The following is an 11,447-nucleotide window of genomic DNA, read 5'->3' as shown; positions in this document are numbered from 1 at the left end:
TGTAACAACGCCTCTGCGTCATTATATCTTTCATCATGGTAGAGGCATTTTCCAACTTTTGTTAATAAAGGTAAAAAGTCCTTTTTATTGTCATTGAAATCCGTGCTGTTTATAATATATAGGGCGTGCGGAAGGTACTCTCGCCAAAGGAATCGATTGGTATCGTCACTGTCAGGGAAAAGCTTATCACATCGTTCTGCTGCACGACGGGTCCAGGTGCGAAGCAAGTCATCCTTTCTCATCCAATTGCGAGTAGCAAGATGAACAAGGCGATGGAGACTCACTGACCCATTTTCTTGTGTGCTAGTGAATGAATAAGCATTTAGGAGGCCAAGTGCCTCAACCTGCTTTCTCAGAGATGGTGCTGGAAGAAGCGATTTAGGTATATTGCGCGGATTGATGCAAGCCATTAACGATAAATAGTCCGCTGCGAGAGAATTAAGCCGCTGTATCTGCTGGAACGAGACTAGCCATGTGGTGGCAACAGGGTTTTGGACCTCGGCATAGCGTCCATCATCTCCGAAGTCCTTACCGAGAAGTTCCACAATATCTTCCTCTTGTTCTTTTAGAGGTGATAGATAATCTGAGAGAGTGATGCCGTTATTCTTAATATATGCTGCCGCTTGTGCGACTGCCAGCGGGAGGAAGGCCAATTGCTGAAGAAGCGCAGTGGTGATGGACATCGATCATGAAAGAGACCTGGTGGGAGGGACTGTGTGAGAATCTGCGTTGCCGTATGTTGGTCCATCTCCTCGATGGGAATGGTATGGGATGGTGCTAGTCTTTGGGCGACTTGACGATTTCGAGTCGTGAAGATAACATGACCTAGATCACTTTGCGGGAGGAAGCTCTCCAGGGCTGTCCTCTCTTTGGAGATCCACATGTCGATGTCATCTGCGTTGTCACAGACTAGAAGCCACTTTCCCGCATTCCTATGGCTTAAATGTGACTTCACTTGCTGCTTGACATTCATGGGGTCGACATCTCCTAGCTTCAGACGCTCGGCAATACCCATATAGCCCTGCTGAACGCTCTCTTGGCTCACTGACGAAATCCAGAAGATGGAACAAGTGCCACGTCTTCTGTACGCCAGCTCCAGCGCGACTTGCGTCTTGCCAACGCCCCCTAGTCCAGTGATAGCAATCTTTCTAGACCCGGAATCCATTGACAGGAGAGCTTCTACCTCGGTTAACTGGTCCTGACGGCCCACAAACTTCAAATTTCTTGGAAAGGGCACCATCCAAATGGGGTCAGTCTTTTCATTTTTCGTCGAAGCACGAATGGGACCTACCGACAAGAGAGCTCGGGCATATGCCGCTGCTGCCAACGCGGCATAGCCTTGCCACTGTTCATGCTTGTGAGAATCGCAATAATCGGAGATACCTCGTATGACTAAACATGGAAACTGATCCATCAGCCCTGCGGCCTCCATTTCGAAGCAGAGAATACCGCCGAGTTCTTCGGCAAGTCGATCTCGCGTCGGCGCATCCTTTATTACTTGATTTCCCGACGCAATGGCACCGTAATGAACGTGAGGGTCCTCGGTATTTCGAGGGATACGTGTCACCAACTGACTGCGGTCGCAGGATGAACATCCGGTGTTGTTAGAGTCGGCATCGTGAGAATACGTCGCAACAAAAAGATCATCGTTCTCAGGTCGAGAGCACTTCTCGCGCATCTCATAATGGTTTTCAAGGACATCACGGGTAATCTGTGTGATTGGCTTCTTTCCCGTCATGATGGTATTGTTTTCGAGCTGGGCCATTGCAGTGAGTAAAAGTGGCGGGGGTTTATTGAGCGAGCCGGTTCGTTCAACTTGACCGTTACGGACAGTTTTGCCATAATCGTATTGTATCACGCCGCCACAAGTTGCAGTCGGTTTGCTCACCACCACATCACCAAGTCGAATATCGGCGGTGTAGCTGAGGTTAGGTACCCCACCTCCAATACCGACCATCAGGCCGAACTGGAGACTGGGAAATGTCGACCGCATGCCAGCAAGCACGTTCGCCGCAGATATTGTGCCGTATATACCAGAGGGAAGGCAAGCAATAAATCGGACTTTGCTCTGTTTCTTAGGCTGGCGCTTAGTGCAGAACCAATCTGTAGTTATATATTTCAACTTGAAGCGTCAGCATGTGAATTGCAATTTTCAACTAAGTTCGATTTGTGTAGTTCAACATTGGATGTCGCAGCCGTAGATTCTTAGCTAGAACGGATATCAGAAATATAGACTTGTTATTATGATTATGAATCCACCTAGTCCAGAGTAAAGTCATTGCAAATTTGTCAGGTAACATCTTATATATATAAACTTTCCGGTTGGTTTATGGGTTATTGTTTATTTTCAGCGCAGTCTTATGTACTATCCAGAGTGCCTATATTTACAGACAAACCCTAATCGGGCCGCCCTTTGACAACTTCGCTGACTCTCCTTTGCAACAAATAGAACTATTAGAATGAGAGTATAAAGATTTTTTTTTTTCCACATCTACAGTTTTATCCAGAGCCGAAAACGCATTTGACGTTCTTCAGTAGAAGTGTCCAGCCTCTTGTATGTACTATCAATCTAACAGGGGCATATTAACCAGTAAGCTACAAAAAGGGCCCCTTAAGGGCCTGCTTGTAATGCTCATTTATGTGTAGATTATTTCCGCTATCACCGTTACTCGTATCTATAATCAATGCGGCACCGCTGGGCGGTTCTGTTTACAACCTACAGGCGAGGATCTTACTAACCCTGACTGGACCCTAATAGGCAACCATGGGCAAGGTATATTGTTTACTTCAGGATGTGTGGCAGTTAGGGCAGCACCGTGTCTGCGGTTACCTTTTAAGAATAGCGCCTCAAGAAAAAGATATATCTCCTCCTCGTGAGACTTCTTAGATAGCCACCTTCCTGCCTTCATCTTTTCGCCCTCAAGAATACATCTTCAACATTTGCCTGCGAGCAGGAATGTCTTCTCAATCTCCAGAAGAAAAGAAGATTTATCTTGTTGCCTGGCGGCTGGTAATTACCAAACGGCTGGTAGATAAACCGAAGCTTGATAATGTATATGCTTCGGCCACACGTTCCTGGACCAAGCCAGCCGACTTTCTTGCTTTCTGCTTTGCCAAGTCCGGTCTTAATCCAACAGATATTCAGCACAAGGTGGATTTGGCACTGAGTTAAAAAAAACCAAGAAGCGTAGGTTATTTTGACTGTATTTGGTAGCCGAACTACGAGTGATGCGGAAGTGGTTCGCCATCGCGAGCTGGTTTTGAACATAATGAGAAGCTTGAAAGGAAAGGTCACAGGAACATTCAGTGGCTAGTCATGCAGTAGGATAAAAATGGGGTCTGCTTGGGATGTAGATTTGCTTCATCTGCTCCATTTTTCAATATCAACATGTACCGAGGTGGACGCTTGCCTTGCTAATTAGCTAATATGTAGTCGACGTCAATTAAGAATTGACGTGTTTCTTGTTCATGGCTTAGGAACATCCTTTATTACACTCCATTCTACTCGTCTAATATCCCATTGTCAACTTCTCTTCCAATCAGCCTTCTCACTTCAATTTCGGCTCACGACGTTCGTCCAAGCAGCCCAAAACTGAATTACGACTGGGCTCTGAAATCTTGCTTAGCGTTGCGAATGCTTCTGTGCGTTTGTAGTTCCTCTCATATTATCATCATTATTGAACCGTTGAACACAGTTGGGTTGTGATTGGTGTTTCCTACTGATATGACTGTATAACGAAACATGCGCACTACCATACCTACAAACAGAAAAGGATTAAAGATCCTCCAACGGCCACAAGGCCAGACTTTTATCTGTAAAAGAATCCCCCAAAAACGCCTCCGTGCACCGTTCATTAATCACCTTCAGCGGCGATGGAAACCCAAACGGCGGCCTCTCCAGATTCAGCGTCCGCCACATACCAAGCAAAAATTCATCATTATTGACAGGGTGTCCAGGAAATGTCGTTGTAAGCAGATACTTTGCTCCGCTCCGTTTTATATTATCAAGTGCCTTGAACACCTCGGCTAGAGGCAAATGCACAAAACAGTCGCGCACAAAGACGAGATCAACCCTGGGCAGGTCACTGCTAACCACATTCAGAACCCTAAAATCGATATGACCGCCACCGAAGGCTTTCTGGTTGGACGCTATCAGTTCCTCGACAATGTCGCCGCCGATATACTGCATGTTTGCGCCTGATTGTGAAGTGACATGCTGCATCCAGTGGAAATCGCCGCAGGGGATGTCGAGGATGGACTGGATGCCGAGTTCGGTGAAGAGTGAGGGCAGAGCTGCGCGGATGTGCGCCGTTTGTGTCATATTGGAGCCATGGCCGGAGCGCGACTCCGAGTCGCCCCAGGAGTTGTCTTGGTAGATTTGGGTGAAGTTGAGGGTTGAGCCTTTGATTTCCGCCATTTCAGGTCTGGTATGGTTTCGGTCAGATGAGACCCAAATTCGGATTCATTGTGTTATATGTATATACATATCAACCGCTGATTTATGAACGGATGACCGTTACATGACTAGGTTACAGCTCGTATCATCAGATACCACCGCATTGCTGACAGGCTGAGCTTACTACAGTAGTGTGGTGAATCTACAGTATAGCTAAAGTACTAGTATAGAGTATTATATAATTGGTGCTTTGATCTTCTACTTATAGAACTAGAATTATAATACGTCGGTTAATAGTCACTAGATATGCGGTATGCAGTTAGTGTACTCCACTTGGCTGTCAGAGCGTCATCTTGCATCTCAATCCTTCCAGGTTCTCAATCCTGTGTTAACAGAACAATGGATGTAACCTTTATCTCCATCCATGGTGAGTATACAATTTTAACTAAAGTTACTCTATATTCACATCACCCAGTAAATTTACTGTTGCTCACCCGGTCCAGATATGAGCCAAAATGCTCGCATTCTCTATGCCTCCGACTCCATCCAAGACATTCTAGGCTACCAGCCGCATGAAGTCATCCACAAGCCATGCTGGGACTATTTCCACCCGGAAGAAATGCCCTTTGCGCAGTCGGTGCACGGCCGGGGCGTGCAGCGCGATAAAGCCGCGGTGTTGCGGTACTGCAGAATTAGACACAAACAAGCGTTTTGGGTTTGTTGCGAATGCGTGTTTTCCGTGGTGTATAATGTGTTGGTGGCGTGTACGAGTATATACCACCGAGGGGCTTCGAGTCAACGTAATTTCTTCTCGCCTTTTGTTCTAAGGTTTCCAGTCTTGTGTTGGTATATAGTAACCATTGCAGAGCGAGCCGTTGATGCCCCCATTGTCCGTAGAATGTTCGCCTCCTCCCCGCGCGATCCACGCTACCATATGCTTTCCTATCTCTCCAATAAATTTACCGAGTCCCTCTCGACGGCTGCGCATGAGCCGAGGGCAGCGTTGTTCCTGAACCGGTTTTCGCGGACATTGCCCATCATGTTTGCGACGGATGGTGTGGCACACATCCTGGGCCTTGCGCCGCAACAGCTAGTATCAAAGAGCTTCTACTTTTGCATCCAGGAACGAAGCTTGCATGATGCCGTTCGGTGCCTGGAAAGCGCCAAGGCGAATAATTCTATTGCTTATCTTCAGTTTTGGTACCGGAATCCTGTGGAGGGGAATGTTGTTGGTAACAATTCTAATACTGATGGGACTGAGTCAGTGCTGATGATCGATGCTAACACTGCTCAAGACCACCAAAGCCCGGTTGAAGTGGAAGCAGTGGTTTCTTGCACATCCGACGGACTCGTCGTGATCCTGCGCCGTGCTCGTCCGTCGATACCACAGCAGGCGACCTTGACATCTACATCGGTCCGTGTCAATCACTCACCTGGTCTATTTGCCTCGCCTTGGGCAGTGCAGCCGATACTCCCACCGTATGCAGTGCAGATACCGATGCCGATGCAGACAGACAGTGTGGAATTCTCAAGGCTACCCGACGTATAATTTCTCGGCCACCACCACCACCACCACTACTACAACATTTTTACAATCCTCTAACACGCTTCCAAACAGCAATCATAGTTACAACGGAGGACCGAATCCCCAAGAACTATTCGAGACCATTCGTGATGTAGCCGTGTTTGTATGGGGCATTATAGGTATCAATGGATCGCTCGAGCAGTACCGGAAAGGACAGCCCAGCGGTGACGCCATCCCGGATGGGATAGATCTCTGGGATCCAAAGGTGAAAGAGGAGGAAGGCGGAAGTAAAGATGGGAGTTGACGTATAAATTTTGTATATACTGTAAAGATGGACTCCAACGGAATGTCCGCTCCCGACCTCGGCACGTTGTACTTTTTACTATCATTGCCATAAGATATGATAAAAGTTAGAGCCAATTAATTGTGTTTGCTTGTATTACTAAACGGACTGTTCTCGCCGCTCCGTAATTTGCCCAAGTTTCTTAGTGTTATTTACAAGCCGAAAGCTAGAACAGCGTGGCAATCAGCCAATCACAGCCGCCGATTTTGACGTAATACGTAAATTACAGCAACTATACAGAGCTCATACACCGCCGGGCCCAGGCGAGGGGTAAATTGTGGGCAAAAATAGGAGAACGGAGCGCTCCGAGCGTAAGTTTGCGTACGGGGCAGAACAGGGAAGCAACTGCCCGATCGGGCGATGCGATTGGCTGTCTTTTTAAGCTTTCTGGACGGACATCGGCAGGTAATATAAAAAGAATAAAAGAAAGACTTCTTTCCCTCTGCAGTCCAGACACAAGCACCAGCGAGAGACCTCACCATGGGCAAAGACGAGCCAGGAACCTACCGCTACAACGAAACTCCCACCTACACCACCTCCAATGGCTGTCCGGTTCGTATTACCTCTGTAGCTACCTAGACTCAAAGAGAGAGTATCCTACTGACCGTTTTCTCAACAGGTCTTCGACCCGGAATCCTCCCAGCGGATTGGCAAGAATGGGCCCCTTTTGCTACAAGACTTTCACCTAATCGACCAGCTCGCCCATTTCGACCGCGAGCGGATCCCGGAGAGAGTCGTGCATGCCAAAGGAGCCGGTGCTTATGGCGAATTCGAGGTTACCGATGACATTAGCGATATTGTAAGTACTCAGGGTACACTTTCAACTGCAGTGGGTTGAGGGGAATAGCTAATAGTATAGACCATAATCGACATGCTCAAGGGTGTGGGCAAGAAGACAAAGCTGGTCAATCGGTTTTCGACTGTGGGTGGTGAAAAAGGCTCTGCTGACAGTGCCCGCGACCCTCGTGGTTTCTCACTGAAGTTCTACACCGAGGAAGGAAACTGGGATTGGACGTTCAACAACACCCCCGTTTTCTTCCTTCGTGATCCGTCCAAGTTCCCCATCTTCATCCACACGCAGAAGAGGAACCCCCAGACCAACCTCAAGGATGCCACCATGTTCTGGGACTATCTGTCTACGCATCAGGAATCCGCGCACCAGGTCATGCACCTGTTCAGCGACCGCGGTACGCCCTACTCGTACCGCCACATGAACGGATATTCCGGACACACTTTCAAGTGGATCAAGCCCGACGGCACCTTCAACTACGTTCAGATCCACTGCAAGACGGACCAGGGCAACAAGACCCTCACCAATGAACAAGCCGCTGAGCTGGCCAGCTCTAACCCAGACTGGCATACCCAGGATCTTTTCGACGCTATTGAGCGAAAGGAGTACCCGTCATGGACCTGCTACGTTCAAGTTCTAAGCCCAGAGCAGGCAGAGAAATTCCGATGGAATATTTTTGACTTGACCAAGGTCTGGCCGCAGAGCGAAGTCCCTCTCCGCCGTTTCGGAAAATTCACGCTCAACAAGAACCCAGAAAACTACTTTGCCGAGATCGAGCAGGCGGCTTTCTCGCCATCCCACCTCGTGCCCGGTGTGGAACCATCCGCAGACCCTGTTCTTCAGGCCCGTCTATTCTCTTACCCCGACACCCACCGCCACCGTCTCGGTGTCAACTATCAGCAGATCCCAGTCAACTGCCCCCTGCATGCCTTTAACCCGTACCAGCGCGATGGCGCCATGGCAGTGAACGGCAACTACGGCGCCAATGCCAACTACCCATCCACTTTCAAGCCACTGAAGTACCAGCCTGTCAGGGCCAGTCAGGAGCACGAGAAATGGGCCGGTGCAGTGACATCTGAGCAAATCCCTGTTACAAGCGAGGACTACGTACAGGCCAATGGCCTCTGGCAGGTCCTTGGACGCACGCCCGGCCAGCAGGAGAACTTTGTCAAGAACGTATCAGTCCATTTGTGCAATGCCCACGAGCGCGTTCGCAAGCAGACCTACACCCTGTTCACGCGGATTAACCCGGACCTCGGCGCGAGGATCGAGAAGGCCACGGAAGCGAATGCCAAGGCGCAGGCGCGTTTGTAATGTACATTCAAAAAGCAAATAAAATATATCATACATCTGTTATATCCCCCCTCAACAAGTTCCAATTACAATCCTAGTGGATTCTCCGCATTCTGCTGTTTTCCGCCAAATTGTTTCTCTGTCTTCTTTCCCCCGCTTCCTCCAGCAGTAGAACCAGAGTTCTGGACAATCCCCCCAACACCCTGCGTGGTATTCGAGACAGTCTGTCCCAGGCCAGAGGTAGTGTCACCCACAGTCTTGCCGAGATTGCCTAGCAGGCCGCCTGTGGTAGACGTAAGGCCGTTCACGGTTTGGCCGAGGGTGTCGCTTAGGTTTTCTGTATATATTTCAGGTGATTAGACTACCTCTTTATACTTGGGTGAAGGGAAACGAACGATTGTTTTGAGACATCGTGGATGGTTGATGAAGAAGTTCGGCTTGGATAGATGTCAACGATTTTCTAGATTGCTGTCGCTGATAATAAAAGAGAGGAATGGTAATGGATAAATGAATATATATCTACGTATGCAGCTGATGTGATGATATCATATCTCCGTCCAAGATAAATATAGTATATTATATAGGGCTGTTGTAATATGATATCATGACTTTGTCTCGGCATGTGAATGTAGCATGTGAATGTACGTCATTATAGGCAAGGACATTTACAGGAGGCTACGAAGTGGCGTAGAAAGAGATGGTGTCTTGTGATTGTTTATATACTAGCCCATACAATTTACACATCCTAAGCGGACAAGTTGGCATAGTTGTAGGTATCAAGTACCTATCTAAGCTAGGGCTTACTGAAGCACGTGACTCCCTAGAGCCACGTTTATTGCTACAAAAAAGCCTTTGGGAAGATGCGGTGCCGTCGAGTTTTAGATGGAAAATAACACTTTAAGTACTTTGCCTTGGGCCTTCTTTTTTTTTGCCAATGTAGGTGAGAGATTAGATATGTTTGTTCAGCTACCTTGTTGTTCATTATCCGTGAAGCACTCGACATGATAATTTTAACCCAGTACCAAGGTCGAGACAATAAATAGTATGTCTAAAGAATGATTGATATTGATGATACGATTCATTTAGATAGATATATAGGGCTCGTCCAATTAACATCTTATGCTAGCAGAAAAGCAAGAAGGGTTATACACAACCTGTCTGTACATTTTGATATAATAACTCAAGCCTTGATGGAGATATAGAGTGCTATAAGGCTATCCAAACTTTGTGTAGTAAGTATTGTCTGTAAACAGTTAATAGCTAGAACTGACTGGGCATATGCTATGTACGTCATAGTAGAATGGACTTTTCAGGACTTAATCCGGACTTAACATAAGCATAGAACCCGGGGATCCAGTTGCCAAGACTCAATTCTATATTCATGTATGCAATCCCCAATGGACACCAATAAGGAGTGAAGTATATAAAAAATCTAGTGGAGTTGTGATAGCCACCTTCGACCCACACTATACAAGTAAGCCGGTTGCATGACGCTAAGCCGTATTGGGATCTATCTATGAACCCTGGAACACCTTGGGGACATGAGCGACAGGACAAAAGGAGCATATAAACCCCCTCTATTTCATGATGAAAGCATCAATTCTTCATCCAACTCACCCTCTCAGAGTCGCAACAACAAATAGCTCTTCAACATGGTCGCAACACTCCCCTTCGCCCCCGGCCTGGACGTGCCATCCCCTGGCTTTGGTGCCATGGGCCTCAGCTTTGGTCTTGGATCCAACCTCACTCTTGAGCAGGCAGAGCCCGTGCTCCTCAAAGCAATTGAACTGGGCTGCACCTTTTGGGATACCGCGGTGGGTTACATACATATTGTAAAGTGCCGAGAAACGAGTCTGACGTTTCGATCTGACAGGTCGTCTACCAAGCCGGCGTAAATGAGAAACTGCTTGGTGACTTTATTCGGAAACACAATGTCCGGGACAAAGTATTCGGTAAGTTTGTCTCTCTCCCTTTCTTGAATAAAGGGAATGTTAAATTGTTGACTTTTCATTGGTATAGTGGCCTCGAAATGCGGTTTCAATGCCTTCGGCGATGGAAGCGTAACCAATTCCGCCGCGCATATCAAGGAGTACATTGAAGGAACTATCGAGAGACTGGGATTCGCCCCTGATCTGTACTATTTACATCGCATAGACCCCAGTATGTCGAATGTCCTGTTGATGGTTGCCATACTTTCAGTGCTAACTGGACATAGAAACTCCACTCGAAGAGTCCATTCCCGCCCTCGACGAGATTCGCAAAGCCGGAAAGACAAAGTACATTGGTCTGTCTGAATGCTCGGCTGCTACATTGCGGAAAGCCAATGCCAGTAAGTTCTGCTCAGTCCTCTTTCGCTTTGATGTACTAACATATAGGTTATAGTTGCCAAGATTGATGCTGTGCAAGCTGAGTACTCAGCTTTTGAGACCTTGCACGAGACGGACGGTTTGATTGAAACCGCCAAGGAGCTGGGCGTGGCCTATGTCGCGTACAGTCCGCTTGGGCATGGATGGCTAGTTGATAATTTCGACTACAAATCTCCCGACGACTTTGCGCCTGATGATTTCAGACGGAAGTGTGAGTTTTTCTAATCCCTATTACTATCAAATATTTAACGTTGCACGAAAATTAACAATAAAATGAACAGCTCCGAAATTTCAAGGAGAGAACTTTTACAAAAACCGCGCCATTGTGCAGGAGATTAAAAAGCTCGCTGATAAGAAAGGTGTCAGCGTTTCTCAGATTGCACTTGCCTGGGTAGCTGCTCAGGGCATGATTGCCATCCCGGGCACCACCAAGGCTTCTCGGCTCGAGCAAAACTGGGCTTCAAGGAATGTGGATTTCACGAAGGAAGAACTCGAGGAAATGAGGAAAATCGTGGATACAGCCAAACCGCATGGAAACAGGTATGCTCCGGCGCAGCAGGCAATGGTGGGACATTAAATGTGTTTTTCTAGTACTCGGATAGTAAAAAGAATCATATTCTTCATCTCATTCAGATTGTAGAGCACGAAATAAGGGCTTCTCCCCCCTCCTCATCCGCCAGCGATTCGTCGACCGAAACAAATCCCAACAATCGCGCACTGTCCATCCCCAAACC

At 47.6% G+C, this 11,447-nt stretch overlaps 6 protein-coding genes across 6 annotated transcripts, besides 2 other annotated features; 3 read left to right on the top strand and 3 right to left on the bottom strand.

The window, feature by feature from the left end:
• Window positions 1–565: 565 nt before the first annotated feature.
• On the bottom strand, window positions 566–1,765 carry UA08_07587 (hypothetical protein; the record flags this gene model as incomplete). The annotated part of the gene is made up of 1 exon (XM_020262497.1): window positions 566–1,765. One exon carries the CDS (start codon window positions 1,763–1,765, stop codon window positions 566–568), a length of 1,200 nt encoding a protein of 399 aa, XP_020117398.1.
• A 16-nt stretch (window positions 1,766–1,781) lies between these two features.
• Window positions 1,782–2,029: a repeat region (Identified by RepeatMasker using a combination of RepBase library and repeat library created with RepeatScout).
• Window positions 2,030–2,577: 548 nt separating this feature from the next.
• Window positions 2,578–2,651: a repeat region (Identified by RepeatMasker using a combination of RepBase library and repeat library created with RepeatScout).
• Window positions 2,652–3,775: 1,124 nt separating this feature from the next.
• On the bottom strand, window positions 3,776–4,417 carry UA08_07586 (hypothetical protein; the record flags this gene model as incomplete). Its single annotated transcript, XM_020262496.1, has 1 exon — window positions 3,776–4,417. The coding sequence occupies one exon, from the start codon at window positions 4,415–4,417 to the stop codon at window positions 3,776–3,778; it is 642 nt and encodes a 213-aa protein (XP_020117391.1).
• A 378-nt stretch (window positions 4,418–4,795) lies between these two features.
• UA08_07585 (hypothetical protein) lies at window positions 4,796–6,225 on the top strand (the record flags this gene model as incomplete). The annotated part of the gene is made up of 4 exons (XM_020262495.1): window positions 4,796–4,823; window positions 4,900–5,160; window positions 5,251–5,875; window positions 5,907–6,225. 4 exons carry the CDS (start codon window positions 4,796–4,798, stop codon window positions 6,223–6,225), a joined length of 1,233 nt encoding a protein of 410 aa, XP_020117390.1.
• A 519-nt stretch (window positions 6,226–6,744) lies between these two features.
• On the top strand, window positions 6,745–8,368 carry UA08_07584 (Catalase; the record flags this gene model as incomplete). Its single annotated transcript, XM_020262494.1, has 3 exons — window positions 6,745–6,816; window positions 6,884–7,063; window positions 7,124–8,368. 3 exons carry the CDS (start codon window positions 6,745–6,747, stop codon window positions 8,366–8,368), a joined length of 1,497 nt encoding a protein of 498 aa, XP_020117393.1.
• A 65-nt stretch (window positions 8,369–8,433) lies between these two features.
• On the bottom strand, window positions 8,434–8,758 carry UA08_07583 (hypothetical protein; the record flags this gene model as incomplete). The annotated part of the gene is made up of 2 exons (XM_020262493.1): window positions 8,434–8,684; window positions 8,743–8,758. The coding sequence occupies 2 exons, from the start codon at window positions 8,756–8,758 to the stop codon at window positions 8,434–8,436; spliced, it is 267 nt and encodes an 88-aa protein (XP_020117392.1).
• A 1,241-nt stretch (window positions 8,759–9,999) lies between these two features.
• On the top strand, window positions 10,000–11,290 carry UA08_07582 (hypothetical protein; the record flags this gene model as incomplete). The annotated part of the gene is made up of 6 exons (XM_020262491.1): window positions 10,000–10,161; window positions 10,221–10,299; window positions 10,367–10,507; window positions 10,563–10,676; window positions 10,730–10,924; window positions 10,995–11,290. 6 exons carry the CDS (start codon window positions 10,000–10,002, stop codon window positions 11,288–11,290), a joined length of 987 nt encoding a protein of 328 aa, XP_020117395.1.
• Between the last annotated feature and the right edge of the window lie 157 nt (window positions 11,291–11,447).

This window comes from Talaromyces atroroseus (assembly GCF_001907595.1).
Source record: "Talaromyces atroroseus strain IBT 11181 chromosome Unknown scaffold_11, whole genome shotgun sequence".
NCBI lineage: Eukaryota > Fungi > Ascomycota > Eurotiomycetes > Eurotiales > Trichocomaceae > Talaromyces > Talaromyces atroroseus.
This window is presented reverse-complemented; position numbering and strand designations above follow the sequence as displayed.